The sequence below is a fragment of the Trichophyton rubrum genome (genome assembly GCF_000151425.1).
Source record: "Trichophyton rubrum CBS 118892 genomic scaffold supercont2.8, whole genome shotgun sequence".
Taxonomy (NCBI): Eukaryota; Fungi; Ascomycota; class Eurotiomycetes; order Onygenales; family Arthrodermataceae; genus Trichophyton; species Trichophyton rubrum.
The window spans coordinates 202,174-229,113 of NW_003456421.1; the positions used below are offsets into that span (position 1 = coordinate 202,174).

Sequence of the window (26,940 nt, forward strand, 5' to 3'; positions counted from 1 at the left end):
CCGAGAGTAACGGAGTGAGGGAGTCCTCTGCTGTATCTCTGTTGTCTCGGGGTGTATCGACGTTGGTGTGTGGTCGAGGTGTTGGCGGTTTGATATCAGACGAAAGCCGGAGTACTTCGACTCTGCGGTACGCAAACGCCGCCTAAAACAGGTAGATGGCTAAAGATGTAGGATCGAGAGGAGCAAGCGAGCGCGAAGAGCAATTCTGTATAGAGGGTCGTCTTGTCTTCCTGTCCTGCTGCGCGATCGCACTGTTAGCCGCCGTGACAAGAAGCAGACGCTGTGAGACGGTAGCAGCGACGACGACGACGACAACGCAGAAGAGAAAAGAAGACGAGAAGAAGCTAATCAACCCCAGGCAGCAGAGAGTGACGGCAAGCCAGAGATCGCATCGACCTGAAGCCCACTTGCGATCCCTTAATCCCCTGGCATACGAGGTTTTGAATACCGTGGCGGGCGGGAAGAGGAAGAAGCGATACAAGGGACGACGAGGGGGCCGTCAAAAGCAATAAAAACCTGGTATCAGGGGGAAGGGAGGGGGCCTTTTGCTCGGTCTGAGACTCTCTGACAGACAGACAGACAGATGCCCGTCGGACAGACGGACAGGCGGACGCTGGGCTTGCCGCCGCTGGCTCTGCGCGCTGGAGAAGGCTGGAGTTGTAGGGACGGCGGTTACTCACCGGGACGAGAGGCTCACAGCAGCACCACGGCAGGCGACAGCGACATGCCTCAGGCGGGCTGCAAGGACGAGAAAGACGGATTACAGAGGGCGCAGACAGTGACAGGCAGCGCGAGAGAGAGGCAGAGAGAGGCCGGCTGTCGAGAATGCGAACGGGGTGCAAAGGAATCGCCGTCAATAATCCGCGGCGGCTAGCTGCAACAGCCTCACGAATCACACACGCACAACGCACTCGAGCTTCCCCCAGGCGGTATATACCTAAGCGTATACGGGCGAGGGTCGACTATCCAGCAAGCAAAGCGACCAGCGTAACGGATGACGGACTGGCCTGCTTTTTCCCTCTGCACGGCAATATAAGAAGAGCGAAGAAGGGGAGAGGGACAATTGGGGGCTTTGTCGAAAGCTGAAACAGGAGCAATCCGCGAAGGCGACTTCTGCGCATCTCCTCTGACACGCTGAGCTACAGGACGGCCTTTTTCAAGGAAGGATACTCGATGCTGCTGGGCCTTACGAACCGTCCGGAGCCTGGCGGCCGCCGGCGTCGAGAGGTACTGCTACTACGGAGCACCTACAGGCTTACTTACAGTTACGGATGTCGCTTCGCTTGCGTCCCTCATGCATATACAACGACGGCATTAACACAGCAGCTATCAGAATGGGGACCTTTTTGGCCTTCCCTGTGGGTGTTTAAAAGGTACGGGTAACAGGGGCGGTGGTACTCGGGAACAGGCTAGGCCTCACGACGCTGCTGCTGCTGTTTCACCAGTGTTTCTCCACGGCTGGGCCCTGGCTGCATCGACATGCTCGCTGGCCGCCAGCTTGTGATATGAGCAGCAGTTGGCCGAGCAGATACATATCGCAGCAGACATCAAGAGAGTAGCGAAGACCGCCGGGCAGACAGACAGGGCGAGGACAGACAGGCGGTATGGAGACCATGACCGAGCGCCAGAGCCAGGCTGAGGATGGCTGGAAAGGACCTCTGTATAAGGCAGTTACTTTAAGATCCCTCCGTGATAACAAGGAATCTGAGACTCGACATCCATCTACGTGCAGGGTTTGCGCATGCCATCCCCGCCGAACTATTGGATTCCAGAAGAGAGCTAACCCCCCTGGTGTGCAGAGGGGCCAAATCCACCGCCTGGTACTTACTTACTTTCGTCTGGAGATGCACTCCTCGCTCGCCCATGGCAGACCGCGTTTCTGGCAGGAGAGCGTCCGTCGACCTTGGGGGATTGCGTACTACTCCGTACTCCGTACTTCCTTCTCTCTGCATTATCCCCTCGCACTAACTACGGAGTCCTGGCGGGATTTTCTTTGCTCGAAGGGGAGAATAAACGAAAAAGCAACGGGCAAAAAAGAAACGGGTACCCTTTTTTTATTTGGTACGACGCCGTTATCTATTGGCAGCTGTCTGTGGCGGGTTTATGGCCTTTCTCTTCCCCCCAGTCCCCGGCCCCTTTGAGATGCAGATGCAGCCTGTGCCCGCCGCTGCTCCGTTGGGTAGCTCCAGGGCTAGATCGAGCGGCCAACCATGAGCTCTCCGCCGTTTGGAGCATCTTCTTTGAGCAAAGGCCCAGCAGGCAGCGAAAAGCCAACACTAAAAATATGGCTTCGAAACCTAGCTCACGGCCCGTTCCTCGGCTCCTCGAAATTTGGGTCTATCGAGATTCGTTTTGTCTCAGTATAAGCTTGCCTGGCTGATGATTGCGCACAGGGATACGTCGATAACTTGTGGACATATTGTATATATGTGTGTATATCGGCAGGGCGCAGTCTAAGACGCCTCTCTTTCCCCTCTATTCATCCTCTTCCTATTATCTTCCACTGTGAGATATTAGATGATGGAGCTGGGGAGGAGGACTGAGAATACGAGAGCGAAAGAAGGCCGCTCTGAGTAAGCTGAGGAATGCTGATCGACAAAGAAGGCATAAAAAAGGTATCGGGCAGACATATTCTCGTTCGCTAGAGTTACTCGTCTCATCAAGAACACCCAATAATACCTACTTCCATACATCCGTTCAAAAGGAAAGCAGCGCCTGACGCTAAAGAGCAGGAGTAGTTGAGATGGACAAGCTATTCCCACATTCAGAGTACCCCGAGGACCAAGAGCACTCCAAAACGATCTTAACTATCCACGTCCTCCGCAGCGGCCTGGCTGCTGGCTCAATCCTCTCCGTCCTATCGGGAACATTGACAACACTCTACAAAGAACCATCTGCCCTCCTCTCGTCCCGGCATGCCAATCGACTCCTCATCCACGCCAGTCGCGGAAGTATAGCTGGCTTCCTGATCTCCGGCGTGATGCTCACGACAACGATGTGGGGGAAAGAAGACATCGAGTGGCAGGACAGAGCCTGGCTTTTGCTGGGGAGTGAAGGACAGTGTGAATTCGACAAGTGGCTTGCCGCCGGAGGAGTGCTCGGAGGCCTGGGGGCGATGGCACTTGGGAAGGGCAGAACCGCCGCCAGCGCAGCAACAGCTATCAATAAGAAACCTGCCATCGTTGTGAAGCCGCTAGAGGCTATAACGGGCGGTATAAGCCTGGGAACAGCATCGGGGGCGGCTGGTTGCATTGCATGGAGAATAGGGGTTCATGGGTCATTCTTTTAACCTAGTTATCCTCGTTCATAAACCCTTAACTAATAATAATACTTACTCCGTACATATATCACCGCTTCTACCTCTCTCTCTTTCCAGGGCTTCTACGGGGTTTACATATCCGATAATTAATCTATATGTATCACACCAATTGTTCTAGTCTTAGCTATATTTGCGTCCGTCCGTAGTTTTCCGCCCTAGGGGAGCTGTAGGATGCTAGCATACATGGACATGGACATGGTCCTATGTAGCTCTGGAATAGTTATGAATCAATCTAGGTTAACTATCAATATTACTGATGGCTCACCTTTAAAGCCATGGCTTCTATGGAGTACTGAGCACAACTTTAACACGGACCAAGAGAGCCTCGGTGACCTCATGGGTAGCTAGGTATGTTTTGCATTATTGAACCCCGAAAATAAATAAATGAGCTACCTAAGTTTAAATCCAGCGGAGACAAAGATTGAAGCGTCTCGTGGAGATCAACAGTGAATCAATTCAGATTCAAAAAGGAGGGGGGGGGGGGGGGGGGGGGGGGGGGGGCCCCAAAATTTTTTTGAAACACCATAGTTATGTCAACCACCACTATACTGACATTGTCCTTTGATACCCGCTGGTTTCTGTCATCAGAAGGAGGGAGGAAACTCAGTTAAACGAAAGAGAAGATGTTCGTGGGCTTATCGTAAACTTCCAACTTGACCGAGGCTGGCTCTATGAATTTGTCAGTGGCCTCAAGATATTTATTTGACAGAGACGGAGAACTCACCCGTGCATTAGCATCTGAAGATATAGTTTATCCACGGCGGTAGCAGTGGCCATCGCTTCCGCAGTGGGTAGTGCCACGGGCGCAGCAGGCCCTTGGACAGCAGGAGACTGCCTGCCTGACACAGCAGAAGTTGTATGCACGGCAGTACAAGGGATGGCTGGGAGGACACTGAGCAGCAGTAACAGACAAGAGCTGGGAGCTGGCATCCATATCAGAGTTCTCCTGCATCGGAGCCTCCGCGATCATTTCACTCGGGCTGGGAGCAGCGAGGGCGCCTCCGAGGAAGGGGATGAGGAAAAGGGCTGCGAAGAACTTCATTGTGTTTTATGGGTAGTTTCTTTGGTGCTGTTATCCTGATTTTTCTCTTTTTGTTGCTGTTGTTGTCCGATCTTGCTGTTGAATTTCCTGGCTTAATAGGGGGGAGATGAAGGCCTCTTAAATAGCCATGGAATCGTGCATACATCCCGTTTAATACCTCTCACAGTTATCCCCGAGGAGTTGTATCCTTCGCAAACAAACGTCCCCAGAACAGTTCATCAAGGGTATACGAGCCACTCTTAATCAATTCTGTGTTACGCCGTAGTTGTCTAGTCTCTTTCCCCACGCTGGAAGAGCAGATTGCCATCATTCCAGTTGTAAATCATTTCCAGATCCCGATCAACCTGTTGTCGGTAGATATTGAAACCATCAGAGATACCAGGCGTTATTGGCTAGTAGGCTTGCAGTTTAAATAGAAGGCGCAGATGATGTCCTTGGTAAAGCAGCAGATCGTATACTGTACGACCCAGATACCACCCATCATGGACAGCTCGAATTTCGGGCGTTTGTTTCCACTGTCTCAGGGAGAAAGTTTAGGCTGATTGGTCCGGGCTGCATTTGTATTACTCCAGGGAGATCGTGGTATCAGCTGAGCTCCCGCAGAGTAAAGGCACAAAGTGGGTAATTGCGGCTCAACAAGGCTAAATAAACCACGTTGTATGGTAACTTCGCCCACAGGCAAGAGAGCAGTATCAGCGGTGGGACAGACTGTCCGTATCACATCAGGAAGCAAAATAGATAGCAAGATAATATTATCGTCTGCATAGCATTTCGGCGCAGAGCGCAGGATTGTTGCGGTTGGAAAGTTTTGGCGGCCCAGCCGGCCGGCCTAGAGAGTTGAGTGGTTAGACAGAAAATACGGGAGAGCCACAGATTCCTATATATCTGAGTGTCCAGATCGGCCCGTGCAGACGACGAGGTAATATTGACAATCCAGGGAAAATATCGTAGGTTATATCGGAATGGTAAGGTTGCCACTATAACCACCTGTTAGTAGGACGGGGGAAGATACACCCCTGGCAGCTGGGCCAACGTTGAATGGGATTGTTTTGTTATATTATTGGCTATTGGCTAGGAATCAAAGGCATTCAGTCAGGCTAAGGGACATTGGTGACAACAGGGCAGCCCGAGTGTGATATGTCGATAGTCCAGGCTGCCTATGTAAGAGAAGGGAAAAAAAAGAGCTTAGGTAAATTCACTAATACACGGCATAATATTGGGCCATTATCAGGAAAAAAAGACTTAACCTGCAGTGATAAGCAAGTCACGCCAGTAACGGGCAAGTTGAATACGACATACCTTCGAACCTGATCCAGTGTCCAGCAAAACTCTATGGCCTGTGCTGAGCCACTACAGATCAGAACGCCAAACGAGCAGAACGACGGTTTAACCTCACTCTCATGCCTGGGTACCTCATACATGGCGAGTCAAAGTGTGCAACATCTACCGTAGCTAAGGTTCAATTGAACGTGATGGAAGATCAATGGAAAGCGAGCTGAAGAGCAAGTGAAACCATAGTGCTCTTAATTACCCTGCGCTGACTTCACTCCTCTTGGGGCTTGCTGTGTAACAACGAATTGCTTCCTAGCCAATGTTAGCCGAGTTTGTAATAAGTTTCCCGAGCCCTGAGATACACACCTCGTCTATTTTTGGCTCATGGCTGCAGCCTTTCTCCAAATCCTTTGCTTGTTCACGAGGTGTTTGGTTCTGGCCCATTGGCAGGGTAGGCTGCTTGGAAATGAAATATCCAGGGAAGGTCCTTACAAGGAACGAGTGAAAAGAGTTGAAGGTCGAATGAATAGGTGAGAAAATGAAAGCATCTGTATCTTCATTTCTGTCTGCAGATTAAATTGCCTTGACCATTTCTGAAGATACTGTGGGATGCATTAACCGTACTACCAATCCCCGCCTGTCCTTCCTTTGGGTATCTCCATCGCGTATCCAATGCTTGGTGTCTGTCAGCCAAATAGAAAAGTATGCATATACTTGTGTCGTTAAATATTCATCCCGGGAGAAAAATATAAGAAACATATGACATGACTAGGAGGCACTACCCATCCCCCCAAAAAAAAAAAAAAAAAAAAAAAAAAAAAAAAAAAAAAAAAAAAAAAGAAAAGAAAAAACGGCAGGCTCGGCAGATGCAGGATGAATAGGAGGTGCGTCATTTTGACCGTACTTCAACCCAAATGGGGTATAAGGAGCATGGAACCCGGAAAACCAACCAAGAACATCATCATGTTGTTGGCCCAGTTGGTTTGTACAAGATTGTCGTGACATACTAAAAATACCATTAGTATAAATGTAGTAGGACAGAATAGTAAGGTGCAGAAGCATGGAAATTGGGAGAAGGTCGTACTTTTCGCTTATATCTAGTTGTGACACTAGTTGCCAGGACTCCATTTTTTATACTGCTGGTCGCCAGGTGGTTTAAAACCGTATGATTGGGATAATTAAGCACACTGTTGTCATCCTTCATAGGAGTTGTGCTATTTAATATCGACCGAGCCAGGAACAGGGGTAACATAGGCGGAGCTCGTGAATCCCGGATAACGTTGGCAGCTTGGTGGTATCCCTCACCGTCTTCGTTGCGGTCAATGTCAACCAGGAATTGAGGAATGATATTACGAAAGTCACCCATTGGGATCTCTTCCTCCGGTTCTTCTTTGTCTGATTCTTCCTGAGGCTCCGTGGTGTCGATGGGTAGGGACTCCGGGAGGACTTTAGGGGGGAAAATCTCGGGTGGTATTATGACTTTCGGTTGCTTATCACTCTCTCTCCGCGGTCGCTCTATTTCATCTGCGCTTATTTCGATGTAGTTGACTAAGTGATTTGTGAAATCGACTGCAGTAGGTAATTGATCTGATGTCCGCATAGTGCCATCTACTATAAACTTTAGATGGTGTGTGCCGGGCCGTAGCTGAAGCACCGTCGTGAACACTCCATTTTCAATATCACTATGTTCAATCGGTTAATAAAATTTAGTCAAAAAAACAATCTTCAGGATTATTCCCTTTCTCAATCTCGGGAAGTGGATGGTAAACAACCTTTTGTGTAATTTGAACTTCCTTGCCCAGTTCACGAATGTACCAGTCACATAAACTTTCTCGCCGCCGCCTCTCCAGTCGATAGTCGTGGGAACAGACTTGTTAAACCCCGTTGGGACAATGGAATCCAGTTCATCCTGGACAACGTCGTCTTCATCAACTGCAGGATCCAATTCCGATTTCTCGGGCGACACCTCAGGATTTGCCTTGTCGAATGCCATTGCGGCACCTAGCGAGCCGCTTGTGATCGGGGAACCGGGTGCTGTCATGGCATCGCCGATGGGTAGGGGTAGTCGTGGAGGCCGGGTGAGGTTGGAAGGGGTGGCATAGTATATGTTGACTGGCCTAGGAGTCGAGAGGGCCTCGCCCTGATCACGGTTTGAAGGGGCGTTTGAAACGTTATCAGAAGCCGGAGTGGCCTGTTGCGCATGAGCAGCCTGTGAACCCCGGGAGTGAGAGTAAATTGGAAGATCATACTGGTCGCCATCGCGATGTTTTCGCGAGTTATGACGCTCCAGTCTCTCCCCGCCAAAGCTGGGTGTCTCGACCGTCCGTGACTGCAGCCGCTGGTGGACGGGCGTCTGTTGTTTCAAGGCAGCATGGTGACCGGTAGCGCTCTCCCTCGAATGCGACGGGTCTGCGGCCGGCGCCTTTGAGCCGGACAGCGCCTGTATCGAGGTCCTGCGGTTCACTTTCTTGTCCACGCCGGCCGTCGCACCGGGGGCTTTCGAAGGGGCGTTCCCCATGGCTTCGCGCCTCAGTCGCTCATAAAATGGGGCCTAAACAGCTCTGCCAGATCAGCCAGAGGGAGCACAAGCTCAGTTCATTGCACCTCGGGCGTCGACACAGGAGTATGCGGCGTCTCCCTTGCTTGCATCTCTATCTCGCGATCGTCGAACAGACGGGAGCGATGGAAGAGCCGCCTGGCGTTCCCTTTTTGGCCTCAAGCGGCCGGAGCCATATTTTTCCGCTCCCGACCTCCCTCGCCATGGAACGGGCTGTAAACCCCATCGATCTGACCTCCCTGAAGAGCGGCCGCAACCTCACATCTTGCAGGCTTTCTCGTTTGCCTAGATATAAACGGATGAGCGGTTGCAGATAGACGCCCTCCTCGGTTGATGGATTTATCGCCTTTATCCCTCATTCGCCATGGGACAGGCTGATCTGGATTACCTGAGAATGCAAACAACTGGCGAACGCCCAGTTTAGTGTTTGATAACCGAAAACACTCACGCGATCACTAAGAATACCCCGGCTTTAAAGGCAGTTGATACAGAGTACCCCGGAAATAAAAAGGAGCTGCCTACTGTTTTGGCCTGCGGCCCCTACTTTCAATGTATGGAGGATGGCAGATGGTCGCCCACCTAGGTGTTGCTCTATGTGCAGTCTTGATTCTGGGGCTGCCGCTATACCAGCCTAGCATATCAAGCCTACTCCAGGACCGAACGATGGGATGGGCATCAATTCTGACGTATTATGTCGTCTATCCAGTCGTGCTTTTCTCGAACATAGCTATTTCTATTCTGAGCCTCGTGACAGCTCCGCTGATCGAGCTCTCGTCCCATATGCTTTACATCTCTCTTCTACCATGGCACCTGTCTACGAAACTGGAGGTACGTATCGAATATTACAAATGGCATTTCGTCTAGTGCTTTTCATGCTTGGCTGGATCAATTTGCTAGATCTCCCTTCCTAGTCATTTTTCGCAAGGATCTCGCCCTGCAGCTGTGTGCTAATGCTCTACTCTCTATGCGTAGCCCCTATTTAAGTTCTTCGGTGTTGCAGCAGTGATCGGTATTGCTACTGGCTGGGCTCTATTCCTGTCTAGCTCTTACATCTGCCTCCTGCTCAACCTATCGCCGAGAACAGAAGCGGAAGCGGTTCCAAAACGGCTGCCAAAGCGTAAGCAAAGTTGGGAAGACGAGGCTCCCGTCAAGTCAGAATGGGCCACGCAGTTCGTCAACGCAAGCGACAGCAAAGACGATTCCAGCTGGAGAAGTAGCCAACCGGGCCCATCAGGTCTCAGATCTCGCCGTCTAATGGACGCTAACGCAGCGTCATTGTAGCTTAGCTCAATCTTTGTCTTGGACCGAGACGAACGGTTGGGCGAATAGCTAGATCTCATAGATACGATCCAAGTGGCGAGCACAGGTCGAATAACACTACTGTACGCTGGCAGTACTTCTTCCATTACTGTCTCTACACTCTACTCCGTACTGACATCTCCCTGACCCCACGTAACTACGCAGTGCGACAGCTCGTCACCTAAGCAGAGACAAAAAGAAATCTCTGGCCTGATTAGCTGCCTCACTAGCTAATTAACTTAACTAGCTACAGGTCTGTCTCCAGCGAACGGGCCATCCTTCATCATTAATGGAGTGCCAGCCTGACACCTTCGTCTTTGACATCCTCGTCCCCGACGTCCCTTCATGTCTCTGCTGGTCACTCCCGGTCTCTCCAGCTGCTCTCCTTCTGCTCTCCTTCTGCGTCCAAGATGACTTTGTTTCACGGCTCGTATACGGCCGCCACGTGACCGAGCGTGTGCAGCCTCTTATTGAACGTCCAGCTTGGCTTGTTTTCTTAGCATTTTCATTTCAGCCGCTGGAGTTGGACCAGCAGACGAGTCCAAGTAGGACGAAGACACCGACGTCGACGTTCTCGTCTCTGCCTCTCCTCCCCCTCCCCGTTCGCGAGATGTGAATGATAACCAACACTCGCTCATAATCACGACGTGGAAGACGACGATCCCCTTCAATAGAGCGGTAAGCCTCTCGACTCGTTCCCCTGTCCGGCTTATGGCTTTTGCGTACCCACCGGCGCAAGAGCACCTACACTGACACGTAAAATCGGATTATTAACAGAAAGTCCTCTTCCTGTCGTCACGAAAGGGGAAACAAAACGGTCCCTTAACCAAGCACATATCGATGATGTCCCTCCGCACGCGGCTCCGGTTAGCCGTATCCGCCGGGATAGTGTTGATATTACTGCTCTACCTGTCAAACAATAATTGGACGGTTCCTGCGCTGGGTTACCATAAGACTCTTGTCCATGCACCGTCGAAACCCATCGAGAACAGCCCACAACTCCATGCTTCCTTCTGGAGCGCATTCCAGCCTGTGTTAGAGCGATATGCACCTACTTGCCAGCCTCCGAAGAAAGAGGGTAGAGCCGATACGAGTGAGATCGGCTTTCATCCTGAACGGAATGATCAGAAACGGCCAGATCACATTAGGATGCCCGCAGCTGACGTTCTGTCGATGAAGAAACTCCATACCGATTTCGTCGTCGAGGCTAACAGCGGTCGTCATCGGCCTTATTATGCGCCGAGTACTCGTGGTCTGGTGTCTACAGCTGGAGGTCCATATCTCCCTGTACTGACGGTTTCCCTCCGCATGCTTCGAAATAGGGGCTGCTCCCTACCAATGGAAGTCTTCCTGGCCACAAACGCCGAGTTCGAACCTTACATCTGCAACCAGGTCTTTCCTGCATTGCAAGCTAAATGTGTCGTCCTTGAGAACATGTTCAAAACTGCACCCAAGGGGATCTCGATCTCCAACTACCAGTACAAGATATTCGCGATGCTCTTTTCATCATTCGAGGAGCTTCTTTTCCTTGATGCCGATGCCTTCCCTCTTCACGACCCTAATGAACTATTCCACAAGGAACCTTTCTCTTCTGGAAAGATGGTCTTTTTCCCTGACTTCTGGGCCTCAAGCGCAGCACAACAATACTACACCATCGCTTCGCTACCAGCTCCCAACATGAACAAGCGGGCTTCGACTGAATCTGGAGAAATTATGCTTTCAAAGAAGCACCATGCAAAGACATTGCTGCTTGCCGCATACTACAACCTTTATGGTCCCCAGTACTTTTATCCACTTCTCTCCCAAGGTGCCGCAGGAGAAGGAGATAAAGAGACCTTCCTCGCTGCAGCTACGGTTGTTGAGGATGATTTCTACCAGGTCAGTGAGCGACTACGTGCTATTGGACACCGGTCACCAGCTGGGTTGGCCGGTTCAGCCATGATTCAATTTGATCCAACGGAAGACTATGTTCTGACCCAAAAGGGACTCTGGCGTGTCCTCAATGATTCTGTTGCTCCGCCTCCCAGGCCCTTCTTTGTCCATGTCAATGTTCCAAAGTTCAACCCTGCCACAATCTTTGGAAAGCACCCAATCGACCCCGTCCGAGACCACACGGGCAAGTTCATTCGACCTTGGAGCGTACCAGTGGAAACGATAAAACTAATGGGCGACGGTATCGAGAAACAATTTTGGTCGGAGATGAAGTGGGTTGCCTGCGAATTAGAGAAAAAATTCAAATCCTGGGAGAAGATTGAAGGTGTCTGTGATAACATGAAGAAGTACTGGAATGAGGTCTTTGAGAAGCAACAGCCCAAGCAATAGGCAAAATGTGGCTTTTTTTTTTTTTTTTTTTTTTTTTTTTCTTCTAACACAAAATCCAAACCAGCCAGCTATTGACTTTGTTTAGAAGTGATTCAACGATATGATTGATACCTGTATGTTTTGGGATGTGATCAATGAACTTTGTATATAGCTTTTCTTACCTGGAGTTGAGGAGAATCAGATAGCTTCCGTTGCTTCTTCCCTGTTACTCCTTTCTATTGGAAACAACTTTAAAACTTGCGGCTTATCTCAATTCTACAATCTATCGTACAAAAGCCGTTTATTCTGTATTGTACAATTATTGAGCTACAGGTATTTCATCTCTCCCTTTATATCTCTCATCCACAAATTCTACCTTCTCCAGCGTCTCTTCGAACATCTCACGACATCTTACCCTACTACCAAGCCTAGCGCAAAGTAGAAAGGCGCCACTCAATTTCCGATGCAAGCTGTAGGTTTCTTCAGGGGGAGGAGATAAGCGCTCGCGTAGCATAAGCGGGATAAACTCTCGAACTCTGTCCGTGATAGTTTGATCCCTGAAATCATACACCTCGGGAGACGATTTCATAAATGGCTCAGCGATAGTTGTGATGGACGATACATGTGCGTTCACCATTGCCTTGGACTCGAACCCAGTGAGATAACCTAATTCCTGTGAAAGCTCACGGCATTTTTCACGTTCGTTCCGGGATGCGGCAGCAAGCAATCTAACATACAAGGATATGAAAGCTGCGGGATAAGCGCGGGATGCTCCGAAATCAAGAAGCTCGAGACGATTAGTAGCAGAGTTGTAGAGAAAGTTGGTCCAGTTAGGGTCGGTTTGCATGTACCTAAATTCGCCAATCTCTCGGAGACAGAGGCGCATGATTTGAGAGCCTATCCAATCGCGTTGAGACTGGGTGAAAGATTGGACCCGAGTTACTGCAATTCCATCCAAACGTTCCATGGTAAGGACTTGTTTCCCAGAGGCATATGGTATAATTTCGGGTATGGTAAAAATGTGGGTATCATCCTTCAAGAGCTCCTTAAATTTACGACCGCATTCTGCTTCGCGGATATAATCGCATTCCCATGCAAGCTCGGTTCGGGCGTTTGCAATTGTTTTATCAAGATATAGCCCTTTGGGTAGCAGACGAGATGCAGTTAGAAGTATAGACAAGTTGTTTAGGTCCGAATCTATCGAGTCCGCAACACCGGGGTATTGAACTTTAACAGCAACGCGTTGTCCTGTTTCCTTGAGGACAGCTCCGTGGACTTGTCCGATTGATGCAGCAGCCATAGGAACCTCGTCAAACGATTCGAACAAATCTCGCCAATTCGGGCCTAGATTATCCCTGAGTACCTGGTCCCTTTGGAACTGTGGCATGTAGTTTGCTCTGTCCTGTACGCGATGAAGTACGAGTTGAATCGATTCAGGCATCACTTTAGAATCTATGCGTACAGTCAGTGCTACTTCAATCTTAGAATTCCTCAAGAGGGTGTCTACTTACCTTGGAGACTTAACATTTGCCCTAGCTTTAGAGCAGCTCCTCTCATTTTGGACAATTTAGCCACTAATCTTTCTATATTAGCAGGGCTAAGTAGCAAGGAGCCAGAGTCATCGCCTCCTGTAGCTCGACGGAAGCCTGCCCCGACAACACCCATTGCCATGGAGGTTGCAAGCCCACCATATTCCCATAGCCTCCCAATTCGAGAAGATGGGACTCTCGACTGGACCATTTGATAAACATCTTGAGGCGCGACAATATTGGTATGAATGACATCACTCTGGGCTTCTGCATTTCCTGCGCTATCCAGTTTTACGTCTTCAGCCTGTGTCTTGGTTTCTAGGACAGCTTCAGGGCGAGCAGTCTGTAGCTTTGACACCGGAATAGTCTCGGACTTTAAGTTGACTTGCCCGGATTTAGGTATCTGATTTTTGAAAAGAGATCTTGTCACTTTTCGGCTCCTAAACAGTTGTTGCATCATCTCCTCTGACATTTCATTTGCTTCATTGGTCGCAACAGTTTCTTTCTGTTCCGAGTTCGGGCTCTCATCAGGCACAGTTGCAAAGTCTGCCTCTACGCCAACGCCTGGAGCTTCCGTAGACTCTATCTTAGTACCAGTCTTCCCGGCGTTATTATCCACCTTCGAGGGCCCAGATCTGGATATCCCCCTTCCTCTTGCAATGTTATGATCTGCCGGAGTAACTCTAGGTGTAGGGTCATCATCAAGCTTTTTTGCTAGGTCAGAAGCAGCTTGTACCGCAAGGCTAATCCGTTGAATCTGGGATTTCGCTTCTTTGGTCAACGATGATGTCCGCGCATGGCGGTCGAGGGCATGCCTCTGCAGCACTACGTGCTTTTTCGCAATGCCGCGGGACGCATTAAAAAACGAGATGGCGTCAAGAAGACGGCGCCCGGACATAGCAGATACACAAATTATAGGTATATCACTCTCAGTCGCATCATAAGCCAAGAGGGAAGTCGAGGATGTTCCTGTATATTGGTCCGTGAAAATGTTGATGGAGGTTGAAAGTTGCTCGCGTCTGATTGGCCAAGCCGGTGAGCTTCTGTCCCTTTTCTGCCAGGAACGCCTCGATAAGAGCAGGCGATAAGAAACATCTCCTCCTCCATCTTCCTACAGCCCTTGTACAGTTCCTTACCTTGATTGCTATATTGATCAAACTGCGCCGGTAACACCACAATGACAGTCAAAGAATTCAAGGGTAGTTACCAGGAGGCCGCAAGGGGAACACGGCCCTCCTTTAATGCATCAATCCCGATCATGACGACAGGCCGGAAGCCGACGAGAAATGCCGCCGGGGATAAAGCTCAGGGTATTTCCATCATCTGCATAATCAAAATAACCGGATTAGAGATAAGGTCATCTGGCTAACCGTTAACTATGTAGTCCCCAGCTTTGAATCCGTTCCGATCTCCCACTCTCTCCTACTCCTCTCAGATTCTGCGCTCCCTCTGGGCTCGTTCGCCTACTCCAGCGGCTTGGAATCATACATCGCTCACCACAAGCCTCTACCACCATATGTAACGCCATTTACATCGTTTAATCGTTTCCTTTCACTATCCCTTGCGTCCATTGCAAGTACTACAATACCCTATCTCCGCCGAGCGCATAGACAGCCCGAAGAATTGGAGAGACTGGATAATGACCTCGATGCATCAACGCCATGTACAGTCGCAAGAAGAGCGAGTGTTGCTCAAGGCCTCGCTATGTTGCAGGTATGGGAGCGTGCACTGAAATCATCAGCCATACAACGGATTCAAGAAGGCCAGCGTGATAGCCAACATCACACAGTACGCGCGGTGGCGGTGTTGGACCAGTTCTCGGAATCATTGAAAAATGTCGGTGTAGATGAAGAGCATGATGAGGTTAATGGTGCTGTTAATGGCCATTTTGCTCCGTTATGGGCAGTGGTATGCCTGGCACTGGACATTGACCTGGAACAAGCAGCATATGTGTTTATGCTTAACCATGCTAAGGCAGTCCTAAGCGCTGCAGTGAGAGCATCTGTTATGGGCCCATATCAATCCCAAGGTGTGCTTGCAGGCAACGCACTTCAAAAGACCATTGCTGAGCTGCTGCAGAAAGAATGGTGGACTGAGCCTGAAGATGCAGGGCAGGTTGTCCCTATTATGGATTTGTGGATGGGAAGACATGAGTTATTATATAGCAGGATTTTCAACTCCTGACAGTTCCGCATGTGCTTGATTAGGGCAAATTATTTGTATATATCAATGAATTATCAATGAATCAACGTTAACGGGAAAGTACGTGTTAAAACTACTTCTCGTTTTGACCGTAAATAGAGGCCATCGAGATGATTACTCGGTGGCTTCAAAATTAGTACATCGTTGTACATCATACATGTAAACGTAGCATGAACGCAAAAGAAATGGCCTGCTGCCCAGCAGACCCCAAGGGCCAAAAAATCAAACACCTCGATGTGTGTAGGGGAAGACAAAGGCAGAAAAACTCCACAACCACGTCCGACCAAACCAGATCAACGAATTAAAAAAGGTGGGAACATTAAGAGACAAATAGTTTTCCCTTTGAGCGCCGAGTAGCCCCAGATACCTCTCACAAGCAGCAAGAAACCTTTCTTTAATTCCAAAAGAAGAATGCCAGGAGTAAAGGTGAAATAATGAGGGGCAGTTAACGGCCAAAAAAAGGGGGGGGGGAGGGTAAAAAATATAACAATACTGTACAGGAAGCAGAAAGATGAACAAATGTTTTTAAAGGGTAATATGCATGTGGTCGTTGCTGCCAAAGGATTTGTTGCAATTCGGACACTTACGGGACCTGGAGGTCAATCGCTCTTCAACGCATTCCTTGCAGAAGACGTGGCCACAGGTCTTGATGACAGTATTCTTGAAATTCCGCCGGCAGACTGTGCAGAGGGCAAGAGTCTAGGACATTGCCGTGGTTAGTATAAATGAAGTAAAATTTCTGGACAGGGTGCTTACTCTTAACATCTCATATTCAGATGTGTTATTGCCCAAACCACGGCTTTTCCAGGACTCCAAACTCTTCTTAGTATCCGAAAGTGTGACCTTGAGGCCTTCGACCTCACTCTCCGCCTTTCGGCAGTTATTCGTAGCTGCTGTGAGCGTTGCATCTTTGGTCGCTAGTTGACCCTTTAATTCAGCCACTTGTGACTTCAACCCCTGGATAACAATGGTTGCTTCGTTGACTTGGTGCTGAGACGTTCGATACTGGTTCGTTAGACTGGTCAACGCTTCCTTTGTTTCACTTAGTTGTTTCTCAACATTTGAGACAAGTGTCCTCGTTGCCGCCTCGGCCTCCTTGAGTTGTGAAATGATATCAGAGCTCTTCATGTTTTGCAGCCGAAGAGATCTAAGCTCCGCATCCCGAGATTCTTTGCTCTGCATAGCTGCAAAATACTTCTGATCGGCCTTTGATTTCTCGGCCATCAAACGCTGGACTCTTTCTTCAGCGGTAGCTGTATCGGCAATTTTTTGGGATGCTAACTTGGAAGATTTCCGGAAGGCTATCTGCATAGATGATAGTTCCATATTGAGCATCTCATACTGCTTTTCAAGTGTATCAAACTTAGTCCGTAGTTGTTCATGTGAGAGTTCGCTATTATTTGGCCGGGAGTCCTTTACTCCATCGATTTGCAATTGCACTCTATGAACTTCCTGCTCCAAAGAAGTAATCCGGGATTCTTTGGCGTCTAACAGCTCTTTCAATTGAGTGACTGACTGCTTCTCCTGGTCTTCCGCTGCCTTTCGCATCTGCTGATCTGCCAATAGCTCGTCTCGAGCATTCCGAATTCGAACAAGATTGGATTCTGTTTTCGCCAGCTGAGCTTCCTTTTCTCCAATGGTGTTTTGAGCCTCGTTTTCTATTTGAACTCGATATGCAGTCCGTTCGGCCTGTAGCTTCTCAGCTTCTTCACGTAGTTGGATATTGGTCGCTTCTAGATGATTGATCCGCTGGATGACATCTTCATGCTGAGATTTTAATTGTTTAAACAGGTCACAGTGAGCATAGTCCTCGTCGGAAAGTTTTGAAAGCTAGTATCGTTAGCAAGCAGGACCAATCATTGAAGCAGGGAAAGATAGGTACCTTAACGTGGAGTTCAGTTATCTGAGTCAACAGCTTGGAATTTTCCGCTTCGAGCCTTTCTAGCTGTTCCTTTTGCTTGTTGGATACTGCAAGCGTGGTATTATACAGCATTTCCATCTCGGTGGCCTTTTCGGGGTTATCAGTCGTTCCATTGGTGGATGGCCCTTCCTCTCGCTTTGTAGAAGAATCGCCTGACTTATGGGGTCCGAGAATGTGCTGTTTTTCCAGTCTGGCAACAGTGAGGCTCTTGGCTCGATCTATTTTCTTCTCAGCTACCATATATCTCAACGATGCTGCCTCAAGACGTTCCTCAAGTTGCTGCTTTTCTGCAATCGCTTTCTCAATGGCAACATTAACAGCCTTTTCATCCGCAAGCTTCTTTGCGAGTTGGGATTGCAAGCTGGTGATATCTGGGGTAGCTTTGGCTGCGTTGGAGAGAAGACGGGATATTGAACCCTTAATTTCGCTGGCTCGGTCTTGTAAGTGTTTTTCGAATGCTTCATGACCGCTGAAAAGCAACGATGTCTGGTATGTGGGGTTCTCTGAGAAAACGCGTTAGCCGACAAAACCCTGGAAATGGATATTCAAATTTTGGGAGTACCTTCTGAGGACTCGTCTACCGAAGAGGATATAACTTTGACTTCATCAATTAACTATTTGACACACTTAGTCGTCTGCACACATCAACTATTGATAGGTGGGTGGAAATACCTGCTTAAGCCATGCATCAAGAACACTGACGTGTTCTTCATTATACGCCATCTTCTTAGATAGATCCTTTATCCGAGATTCGAGTGTTGTTTTCTCGCGTTTATATTCTTGCATCTGCCTCCAGATTGCATCTTTCTGATATCGCTGTGTGAAAAATGAATAATACGTCAGCACCTTTTGGCAGAAAAAAATACGCGAATGCAACGCTATGCGTGAAAGGACAAACACAGTCTCATCCACGGACATCGCATGAAGATAGCTCGACAGGGCCTTTCTCACCTCAAGATCATCGCGCCATGGCATATCGGTGTCCGGGTGCGCCTTTACTCCTCCATTAACAGTAGTGGCTTGTTTCTTCAACGGGGGGGCCGAATCACCAGGATCCTGCGTAGCAAGTCGCTTGCGGTCCTCCATTTTAACAACAAGGCCGGACTTGGGTAGGGACACCGTAGGGGATTCGAGAGCCGTCATGGGGGTTGGACGGGGGCTGGGAAATGTGTGGCCACCGACAAGCAGCGAGAAGTGAAGATGAGGGTGAGCCAGCAAACAGTCCCGCAGAATACCGGGAGAGATAAGAGAGAGACGGGGAAAATGGTTTCGCCAGACACCACGACGTTGACTGATAGAGCGGCTAGTTGCTATGGACAATGCAAGAGGGCGAGCTGGACATCCTCAGAGTGAGGTTGAAATATCCAGTTCAAGCAGAGAAAGGAGGATTTTCCCCGTCCCAGGCTAGTGCTCGTCTTGGCAATATATCACGTGATGACATCGAGGTTTTGAAAGGCAGATGGAAGGAAAAAAGAAGAAGAAGTGGAAAATAAATAAATAATAGAGGGAGGGATGGAAGGGAAAGACGAAGACCGAAAACACTGATGGAGCTGGCCTCGTAGAAGGAGCGACAGCAAGTAACGAGTGCTTGCGTAGGAATGATCAGAAGAGGGCTGCCGGAATGCCCTTGCTGTGATACAGGCCGCAGCCCTCCCATCTGTCTTTGTGCTTTCTAGCAGCGACCGTAAAACATCTAGACACCTCTGGTTGAAAGTCCTGAAAATCGCCCCTCAGCGAGCATGGCCATGGAGGGGTCCTTTTTAGCATGAGACCAGGAACCACCTTCGCGTTTTTTACTATTATTTATTTTCTGTGGAGTCGCAAGGAAGAAAAAAAATGTTGAAAAAGAAGAAAAAGAAAAAATATTGGCATTCCGCCCAGAGATAAAAAGCTTATCGCATGATTAGATAAGCTTTACCCGTTCACTCAATCTATTGTGACTGCTTAACCCACCACACTTCGACACCGACATCATCGTCACATCATACATCTACAGGGACAGCAGCCATCGTTGCAACAAGTCAGTTTCATTGACCAAGGGACGAATAAAATCATGGCACAGCCACCAGCAGCCACGGCTGATACCGCTACAGCACCCCAGAAGATGGCGAAGCGCAAACGAGCAGCCGAGGATGTGGCTGCAGAGGTGGTAGCAGATGCAGTGCGCGAGAAGAAGCCGCGAACGTCAAGAAAGAGGGCATCGACGCCAGAAAACTCGGAATCAATCGAGATAGTTTCTGCGGTAGTGACGATGTCCGACCTCTGCCGTGACCTGCGCACTGGCAAAACCTCCAAGCGTGAAATGGAGCTGAGAACAATGGACTGGGCTGAGATTGCTCGAAAGAAGAAAGAGAAAGAGGAAAGGAAAAAAGCCGGTAGTTCTGGGAGCCAGTCTGCCAAGGGAAGTTCCACGGATACCCCAAAACCAGCCGAGAAGAAGATGCGCCCGTCGGCCGAAGTTACTGGTCCACAAATGAGAATCGTCAACGGAGAGATTGTGCTGGACACATCCTCGCTACAGATCGATCGTCATGCGGACGCAGACAGGAATGCAGATGATATGGAGGAAGTTGAGGAAAACCCGCTCACTCGGCGCATAAACGCTGCTTCTTTTGGGAAACGGACCAAGCTCGAGACCTGGGACGAGGCAGCGACAGATTTATTCTATAAGGGACTACGGATGTTTGGCACAGATTTCATGATGATCAGCAAGATGTTCCCAGGCCGAACCAGGCGGCATATCAAACTGAAATTTTCCAACGAGGAACGGCGTGAACCAGAACGAATCAAGAGGACCTTGCTTGGTCCCAGGGAACCAGTTGATTTAGAAGCCTATTCGGAGATGACGAATACAGTCTACGACGATCCTAGAGCTATACAACGAGAACTTGATGAAGAGAAAAAGAGAATTGAAAGTGAACATGCTGAAGAACAGATGGCACGTGAGGAACAGCTCCGCAACCCTGGTGGGAAACTGGGCGACAAGGTATTACCTAGTATTGAGGGTGAATCTAACGAGGCCCGGCGGCGACGGGAAAAGAAGAAGGCTGAAAAGGCAAAGTTCGGAGGAGGAACGGAGGAGATTCTGGGATCTATCGATGATTAATCCGACTTACACTTTCTAATGATTCAACTTCCGATATAGTTCTGTAGCATATTATGATTTTTCTAGTAAATAGTATTGTATTATCTTAAAGATCTGTTTATGCGTCCAGAGCCAGAATCCAAACTTTTTTCATAATATTCTACAATCCAAAAAATGCCTAGTTTATTCAGTCAAACTCAGCGACGCCTTGTACCTCCAAACCCAGTGCTTTCCCTTGTTGATGAAGAAAATGAAGGTCCCGAGGCGGCATTATTGCTGCCAGACCTGAAGGTATTATCTCCTCCTCTTCGTGAGCCTCTTCCCATTGCATACCCTGCAGCAGTACCGCCCAAAGCACCAGTCCAGAAACCCGGTCTCCACGATTGCCAATCATCCTTTGCGAACCTAGGCTGCTGATAATCGTATGGAGGCGGGGGCCCTGGAGGCCACCATCCACCGCCGCCGCCTCCTCCTCCACCACCTCCTGCACCATTTCTTCCCCATCCCTGGCCTTGTATACCCGTACAGTATTGAAGGAGCTTAACAACAGCCATGAACAGACCGAAAAACACAGCCATCCGGATAAGGGTAGACCATATTGATTCGTCATACCCGTATCTATCGTGGGGGATATGGCCGTACCGTTTTTCTCCCATGCTAGTAAGCAAAAGCCTATATTCCACGCCGCAACTGCCCTTAAGAATCCATGGATCGTTGGAGTTCCGATAACCTTCGCAAACTACCTCTGTCCCTCCAAGCTTGAATTCGGGAGGAAGTTGTGCTGTACAGGTCCATTGTACATCATTTTCATCATAGTCATATCCTTCGTTGGAACATCGTATGACATCTGGCTTGTAGAGAGAGCATATTTCTTTAGATGGTCCAACACAGTTGAGTTGGGGTATCGCGGAGACTCGACGGTGGGTAGTTTTGCGATTCGCGTGGAAAGTAAGGGTTTGAACGTCTGATAGAAGGACTGCGTTCTTTGAAGGGGACTTGTTATTGCCGTAAGAGGCTACAGGTTGGAGGAGGGCTGATAGCGCAACTAGACAAGTCACTGCGGCAAACATTGCCATTCCTGCAGCTGGGCTGTGAAACAATAAGTAAGTCCGCGAGAGGCCTGTTTCGCATCTGGGAAACTATTCGTGGCTCGTCAGGGTCCCATATAGTCCGCTTTGACTAGCTATTTATATTCTAATTGCTTGCTGTCAAGGACAAGTGGCCTTCTCTGCAGGCAGAAACATAAATAACGTTGCATGACGAAGTGGGAAGTCCGAGTGCCAAGAGATAAGATCGATCTGATAACTAACTAGTTAGTTAAAAGCACAGACCATGCCATTCAACTTCCACATAAAACGTGGATTTCACCCGCAAATAAAAACTACTGAAGCAACAATATATTCTTCAGCACCCAGGCCCTGTGCGCCGTGCAAGACGGAAGAAAATGGGCGAGGTAAGGTGGAACACGTAGCTACAATGTCCAGTTCAGAAAGTAGGTCAATCTTAAAAGTATGATTGTGTTAACCTGTCTCATGAACTAATCGCCATTATTCCTTTCTTTTTAGATGCCTCCTGCCCACCTCCGCAGCATTCGTGAGTTCGTCCGCTCGTTTTCATCAAGTCCACAGGTTAAACTTATTGGCCAGGCTGTCGTTTACGCAAGGCCTACTGCTTGGCCAACTGTCTGTTGTCCTGCTGATAGGCGCGTTTATCAAGTTCTTCATATTTGGTGAAGCCCCTTCCTCGTCCTCAAGAGGCATATCGCAGCGAGCGGCACCTCGTAAACGATCATATTCTGCCAACAGTACACTATTTCGAGATGCAGCTTCAAGGTCGTTAAAAGAATCGGCCTCATCAAACGTCTTGCGTCCTGTTCCCTCGTCGTCCACAAACACCAAGTCTATCCTCCGAAAAACTTACTACAATGCCATCCCTACCAATTTCCAGAAAAATGGTCGGAATCGTCTCCATCATTCTACTCATCAGCCAGAATCATTGGATTGGTTTAATGTTTTGATTGCTCAGTTGATCGCACAGTACCGACAAACTGCATATTTACTCAAAGATTCGCCCACGTCGTCAATTCTTGACTCTCTTACAGAGACGCTAAACAACGTGGAAAAGAAACCATCATGGATTGACCGGATTAATGTAACAGATATTTCAATCGGCGAAGAGTTCCCTATATTCAGCAACTGCCGTGTTATTGCTGTTGACGATCCAAATTCAGATGGGGGAAGGCTACAGGCATTGATGGATGTTGATTTAAGCGACGACAACTTGTCACTCGCGATTGAGACTAACTTGCTATTGAACTACCCGAAGCCAGCTTCCGCCGTCCTACCGGTTGCTTTATCAGTATCCGTTGTACGCTTTTCCGGAACCTTATGCATATCATTTGTTCCTAGCCCTGGTACAACATCTGAGAGCAGTTCTAACCCACCGCCTCATTCAGAGGGCCGGAATGAAACCCGGCCTGGACAAGAGGACCCCGGAAGGCCTAGTAGCAAGGATGGAGTCCGGTCGGGAATACCCAAAACAAGCCTTGCATTTTCTTTTCTACCTGACTACCGCTTAGACATTTCCGTTAGATCGCTCATTGGGTCACGGAGCAGACTCCAGGATGTCCCCAAGGTTGCGCAACTCGTAGAAGCACGAGTTCAGTCGTGGTTTGAGGACCGCGTAGTAGAACCCCGCGTTCAACTAGTTGCCTTACCTGGGATATGGCCACGGATGGGTCGTACTGGTGTTCGGGCGCAAGAAGACCATGATGCTGTCTCTGTCGACTCGGATGATCCCGAAGCCAAGGCTGCACAAAGTGGGTTCACTCCTGTTAATGCCAACCGTGATGGATCACAGACGTCCAGGGACCTAAATATGGACGGACTGAGGAATCGGCGGGGTAATGGAGGGGGTCAGTCTACGGCAGACAATTATGAAAATTTGCCTCACGGTGATGGCCACCCACAGCCAACATCTGGTGAGCAGTTTAGGATACCCGGATCATTGCCAGGCACATCTGCTATAGCATGACTGTTCTGACACGTTTATTGGAAATGAACAGTACAAAATGAAGTTACTATTAGAATAATACATTTCAAGTGCATATTATTTAGAGACGATATACCATCTTTTCCACTTCAGATTTGGATCTGAGAGTTGGGAATACCGGTGTTTGAAAAAGACTGTGGCGTTCAAGATTCCACATGGGCAGCAACATAACTCTGTCTGAACGAATTGTTATCAAGCGCTGGTTCACGGTTCAAAGGCGTCCATTTCGGTTCATCCTGGAACAACCTCATTGCTTTGATATACTAGTCACAGAATCATCAAGTTAAAATTGCAGACTTCTATAGATATTAAAGAGCTACATAACTTACGTTGCTCTCTCCCGTCGTGAAGCGATGGTATATCCCAGCAGGTAAGATAAGTAGGTCCTCCTTCTCAACTTTGATTCGCACCCACTTGTCGTCTCTGCTGCGAACATCAAAATATCCTTCGCCATCCAGGATGTACCTAATCTCCTCATCTTCATGAAGGTGCTCATCGAAGAATGACTTCACTTTTTCCTCGTAGACTGCACCCATCTTCTCGGGAGAGACTGTTATCTCATCGCGATTCTTATAACCCCGCTCCGAAGCCAGGGCGTTGACATCGTCAACTGAAGGGCATTTCTTATATAAAACACCTATTCTAGCGAGGTAGTCTGTGTCAACAGCATGGCCTGAGTCATGAGGTGCGCGCTGGTCGCCCTATCGTGACGGGGCTGTCAGTTGCGATCGAAGGTGGGGGGTGGGTGAGCAAGCAAGCAGCAATGGAAGTCATACCTCAGCGTCGTCGAACAAATACGCTCTCATGCTGAGTCTAGCCGATGGGCTCAGAGAGGCAGCAGTATAAATTTATAGGGCCCTGTTAATGAGTGACGATGCTGACATGGCGATATCTTTGATCTACGTCCTTCAGCTCCTCCCTCGAGGGTGGAAGTGAAAGACCGAGTTACGGCAATAATGATTGGCCCCTGCTTAGTTAGGCTTTCACAACTCCGGCTTGGCATAACTATCTCATTCTGTTCTTCCGGCAAATTTTATATCAACGAAGGCGCAGTTGAATGGTTATTCAATGATCGTTATTTTCTGAGCGAAAGCGCGGTTCACATACCGTTAAGCACCACAATGATCAGGGCGCGGGTGCCCGGGGCGTTTCCTCGCCTACGTATAATACCTCCGACCTATATACCCTCTCGACGGGGTTTTGCGACAATACGAGAGAGCACTCGGTATGTTCTGCATATTCTCCATTCGACACCGGGGTACTAATATAGCTTTTTTCCTAAAGGCCTTATGATGTTATAGTCGTCGGAGGTGGACACGCTGGGTCTGAAGCATGCGCCGCTGCGGCTCGGTCCGGCGCAAGAACCGCTCTAGTAACGCCCTCCCGCTCAGACATCGGTGTGTGCTCATGCAATCCCAGTTTCGGTGGGATAGGAAAGGGGACGATGATCCGAGAAATTGATGCACTTGACGGAGTAGCAGGAAGGACGGTCGACAAAGCAGGAATCCAGTTTCGAATACTTAACAGATCCAAAGGACCGGCAGTATGGGGTCCACGAGCTCAAATCGATCGCGCACTCTACAAGAAATATATGCTTGAAGAATTAACCAACACACCTGGGCTTAGCATTGTGGAGGGGAAGGTTGCTGATATAGTTATATCAAAGGAGAATATGACAAGCTTGAATGGGTCCCAGGGCGAGATTATAGGTGTCCGATTGGAATCGGGAGAGGTGATACCTACTGGGAAAGTAATAATTACGACGGGGACTTTTCTTGGGGGAGAGATACATATCGGATTGGATGTCTTTCCATCAGGTCGCATGGGTGAAGCAGCTACATTTGGCCTAAGCAAGTCCCTGCGAGAGGCGGGCTTCCAACTCGGCCGTCTCAAGACGGGGACACCACCTAGATTAGACCGCAAGACTATTGATTTCAGCACGCTTGAAGTCCAGCCAGGCGATTCCCCTCCAAGCCCCTTTTCTTATCTCAATGATTCCGTGCAGATTGGGGATAAAGGCCAATTGAGTTGCTGGGCAGCTCACACCAATGAAGCATCTCACGCAGTAGTGCGCGAGAACTTGAACAAGTCTATTCATATCCGCGAAACTGTCAATGGCCCGCGTTACTGTCCTTCTCTTGAGTCAAAAATCATTAGATTCAAAGACAAACCGAGACATATGATATGGTTAGAGCCAGAAGGGCTTGCACCAAATGATGTGATTTACCCTAACGGGATTTCCATGACCATTCCAGCGGACGCTCAGGAAAAGATGCTGCGAACCGTTCGTGGGCTGGAAAATGTCACCATGCTTCAACCTGGCTATGGAGTGGAGTATGATTATGTCGATCCTAGATCATTACGTCCTACCCTCGAAACCAAGCTTATCAGCGGGCTGTATCTCGCGGGTCAGATAAATGGCACGACTGGCTATGAAGAAGCTGCTGCACAGGGTATCATTGCGGGAATCAATGCAGGCCTAGCTTCCCAGTCAAAACCCCCGATGACTCTTTCCCGTGCAGACGGTTTCATTGGCATTATGATAGACGATCTTATTACCAAGGGAGTCTCTGAACCGTACCGGATGTTTACCACTCGAAGTGAATACCGCATTTCGACCCGTTCAGATAATGCAGATTTACGCTTAACAGCGAGGGGCCGGGCTGCTGGTGTTGTATCTGCTAAGCGCTGGCGTCAATTTAACCAGACGAAAGAGCAGATGTCTTATCTACAGGCACTCCTTGAAAACACGAAACACCCCTCCACTCTCTGGGCACGTAAAGGGTTCCCCGTCCGCACAGATTCCTCCGTCAGGTCTGCCTTTGAACTTTTGTCACATAATGGAGTTTCACTTGACGATGTTATCCCACATATTGAGTCTGCGCCTGGTACCATTCACTCACTTTCTTCATTTTCTTCGGAAATCAAATCGCGAATGGCCATTGAAGGCCGATATGCCCCCTACACTAAACGGCAGGAAGCAACCGCTCTCCTGTTTGAGCGGGATGAAGGTATGCTGCTCCCTCCAGACATTGATTACAGCACCATGCTCGGCTTGAGCACGGAGGAACGCCAGGTTTTAGAAAAGGTGCGGCCGGTGAGCATTGGTATGGCCCGCCGTGTTGAAGGGGTGACCCCTGTGGGCGCTCTGAAGCTGCTCATGCATGTTCGCAAGTTGAGGTTGCTAGAACTTAGGAAGGACGAATCCGCTTGCAGTATTGCTGACCGGGACGCAAGCACAGCTACAGCCTCCTCACTCTGATTGTACTGTTGTTTCTATATAACCATGGACACATATGTGTCCCCCTTCTAGCGTGTCATTTTAACTTACTTTGTATTTTTAACTTACTTTGTATTTTTAA

At 48.9% G+C, this 26,940-nt stretch overlaps 13 protein-coding genes across 13 annotated transcripts; 7 read left to right on the forward strand and 6 right to left on the reverse strand.

Annotated features, from left to right (window-relative positions):
- The first annotated feature begins 2,299 nt into the window (after positions 1–2,299).
- Positions 2,300–3,714, forward strand: TERG_06584 (uncharacterized protein). The gene has a single exon (XM_003232544.2). It carries the CDS (start codon positions 2,744–2,746, stop codon positions 3,287–3,289), a length of 546 nt encoding a protein of 181 aa, XP_003232592.1. The 5' UTR covers positions 2,300–2,743; the 3' UTR covers positions 3,290–3,714.
- Positions 3,715–3,954: 240 nt separating this feature from the next.
- On the reverse strand, positions 3,955–4,361 carry TERG_06585 (uncharacterized protein; the record flags this gene model as incomplete). Its single annotated transcript, XM_003232545.1, has 3 exons — positions 3,955–3,988; positions 4,044–4,154; positions 4,231–4,361. The coding sequence occupies 3 exons, from the start codon at positions 4,359–4,361 to the stop codon at positions 3,955–3,957; spliced, it is 276 nt and encodes a 91-aa protein (XP_003232593.1).
- A 2,233-nt stretch (positions 4,362–6,594) lies between these two features.
- Positions 6,595–8,151, reverse strand: TERG_06587 (uncharacterized protein; the record flags this gene model as incomplete). The annotated part of the gene is made up of 3 exons (XM_003232547.1): positions 6,595–6,639; positions 6,718–7,315; positions 7,406–8,151. The coding sequence occupies 3 exons, from the start codon at positions 8,149–8,151 to the stop codon at positions 6,595–6,597; spliced, it is 1,389 nt and encodes a 462-aa protein (XP_003232595.1).
- Positions 8,152–8,392: 241 nt separating this feature from the next.
- TERG_06588 (uncharacterized protein) lies at positions 8,393–9,689 on the forward strand. The gene is made up of 2 exons (XM_003232548.2): positions 8,393–9,018; positions 9,163–9,689. The coding sequence occupies exons 1-2, from the start codon at positions 8,740–8,742 to the stop codon at positions 9,469–9,471; spliced, it is 588 nt and encodes a 195-aa protein (XP_003232596.1). The 5' UTR covers positions 8,393–8,739; the 3' UTR covers positions 9,472–9,689.
- A 397-nt stretch (positions 9,690–10,086) lies between these two features.
- TERG_06589 (uncharacterized protein) lies at positions 10,087–11,832 on the forward strand. The gene has a single exon (XM_003232549.2). The coding sequence runs from the start codon at positions 10,330–10,332 to the stop codon at positions 11,809–11,811; it is 1,482 nt and encodes a 493-aa protein (XP_003232597.1). The 5' UTR covers positions 10,087–10,329; the 3' UTR covers positions 11,812–11,832.
- Positions 11,833–12,109: 277 nt separating this feature from the next.
- On the reverse strand, positions 12,110–13,231 carry TERG_06590 (uncharacterized protein; the record flags this gene model as incomplete). The annotated part of the gene is made up of 1 exon (XM_003232550.2): positions 12,110–13,231. One exon carries the CDS (start codon positions 13,229–13,231, stop codon positions 12,110–12,112), a length of 1,122 nt encoding a protein of 373 aa, XP_003232598.2.
- Positions 13,232–14,496: 1,265 nt separating this feature from the next.
- On the forward strand, positions 14,497–15,503 carry TERG_06591 (uncharacterized protein; the record flags this gene model as incomplete). The annotated part of the gene is made up of 2 exons (XM_003232551.1): positions 14,497–14,629; positions 14,704–15,503. The coding sequence occupies 2 exons, from the start codon at positions 14,497–14,499 to the stop codon at positions 15,501–15,503; spliced, it is 933 nt and encodes a 310-aa protein (XP_003232599.1).
- A 543-nt stretch (positions 15,504–16,046) lies between these two features.
- Positions 16,047–18,585, reverse strand: TERG_06592 (uncharacterized protein; the record flags this gene model as incomplete). The annotated part of the gene is made up of 6 exons (XM_003232552.1): positions 16,047–16,220; positions 16,278–17,351; positions 17,404–17,945; positions 18,005–18,056; positions 18,115–18,258; positions 18,394–18,585. The coding sequence occupies 6 exons, from the start codon at positions 18,583–18,585 to the stop codon at positions 16,047–16,049; spliced, it is 2,178 nt and encodes a 725-aa protein (XP_003232600.1).
- A 670-nt stretch (positions 18,586–19,255) lies between these two features.
- TERG_06593 (uncharacterized protein) lies at positions 19,256–20,635 on the forward strand. Its single transcript, XM_003232553.2, has one exon. It carries the CDS (start codon positions 19,496–19,498, stop codon positions 20,546–20,548), a length of 1,053 nt encoding a protein of 350 aa, XP_003232601.1. The 5' UTR covers positions 19,256–19,495; the 3' UTR covers positions 20,549–20,635.
- A 3-nt stretch (positions 20,636–20,638) lies between these two features.
- Positions 20,639–21,597, reverse strand: TERG_06594 (uncharacterized protein; the record flags this gene model as incomplete). The annotated part of the gene is made up of 1 exon (XM_003232554.2): positions 20,639–21,597. One exon carries the CDS (start codon positions 21,595–21,597, stop codon positions 20,725–20,727), a length of 873 nt encoding a protein of 290 aa, XP_003232602.2. The 3' UTR covers positions 20,639–20,724.
- A 406-nt stretch (positions 21,598–22,003) lies between these two features.
- Positions 22,004–23,560, forward strand: TERG_06595 (ERMES complex subunit MMM1; the record flags this gene model as incomplete). The annotated part of the gene is made up of 3 exons (XM_003232555.2): positions 22,004–22,019; positions 22,093–22,120; positions 22,174–23,560. 3 exons carry the CDS (start codon positions 22,004–22,006, stop codon positions 23,558–23,560), a joined length of 1,431 nt encoding a protein of 476 aa, XP_003232603.1.
- Positions 23,561–23,721: 161 nt separating this feature from the next.
- TERG_06596 (uncharacterized protein) lies at positions 23,722–24,384 on the reverse strand (the record flags this gene model as incomplete). Its single annotated transcript, XM_003232556.1, has 3 exons — positions 23,722–23,841; positions 23,908–24,279; positions 24,355–24,384. 3 exons carry the CDS (start codon positions 24,382–24,384, stop codon positions 23,722–23,724), a joined length of 522 nt encoding a protein of 173 aa, XP_003232604.1.
- Positions 24,385–24,722: 338 nt separating this feature from the next.
- TERG_06597 (tRNA uridine 5-carboxymethylaminomethyl modification enzyme GidA) lies at positions 24,723–26,922 on the forward strand. Its single transcript, XM_047748642.1, has one exon. The coding sequence runs from the start codon at positions 25,023–25,025 to the stop codon at positions 26,838–26,840; it is 1,818 nt and encodes a 605-aa protein (XP_047604629.1). The 5' UTR covers positions 24,723–25,022; the 3' UTR covers positions 26,841–26,922.
- Positions 26,923–26,940: the final 18 nt, after the last annotated feature.

Excerpts from the sequence above, each read along its gene's own strand:
- TERG_06584 (XM_003232544.2), top strand. The coding sequence starts at position 2,744 with ATGGACAAGCTATTCCCACATTCAGAGTACCCCGAGGACCAAGAGCAC.
- TERG_06588 (XM_003232548.2), top strand. The coding sequence starts at position 8,740 with ATGTATGGAGGATGGCAGATGGTCGCCCACCTAGGTGTTGCTCTATGT. Across the intron at positions 9,019-9,162 it reads ACCTGTCTACGAAACTGGAG|CCCCTATTTAAGTTCTTCGG; the intron begins GTACGTATCGAA and ends CTCTATGCGTAG.
- TERG_06589 (XM_003232549.2), top strand. The coding sequence starts at position 10,330 with ATGATGTCCCTCCGCACGCGGCTCCGGTTAGCCGTATCCGCCGGGATA.
- TERG_06593 (XM_003232553.2), top strand. The coding sequence starts at position 19,496 with ATGGCACAGCCACCAGCAGCCACGGCTGATACCGCTACAGCACCCCAG.
- TERG_06597 (XM_047748642.1), top strand. The coding sequence starts at position 25,023 with ATGATCCGAGAAATTGATGCACTTGACGGAGTAGCAGGAAGGACGGTC.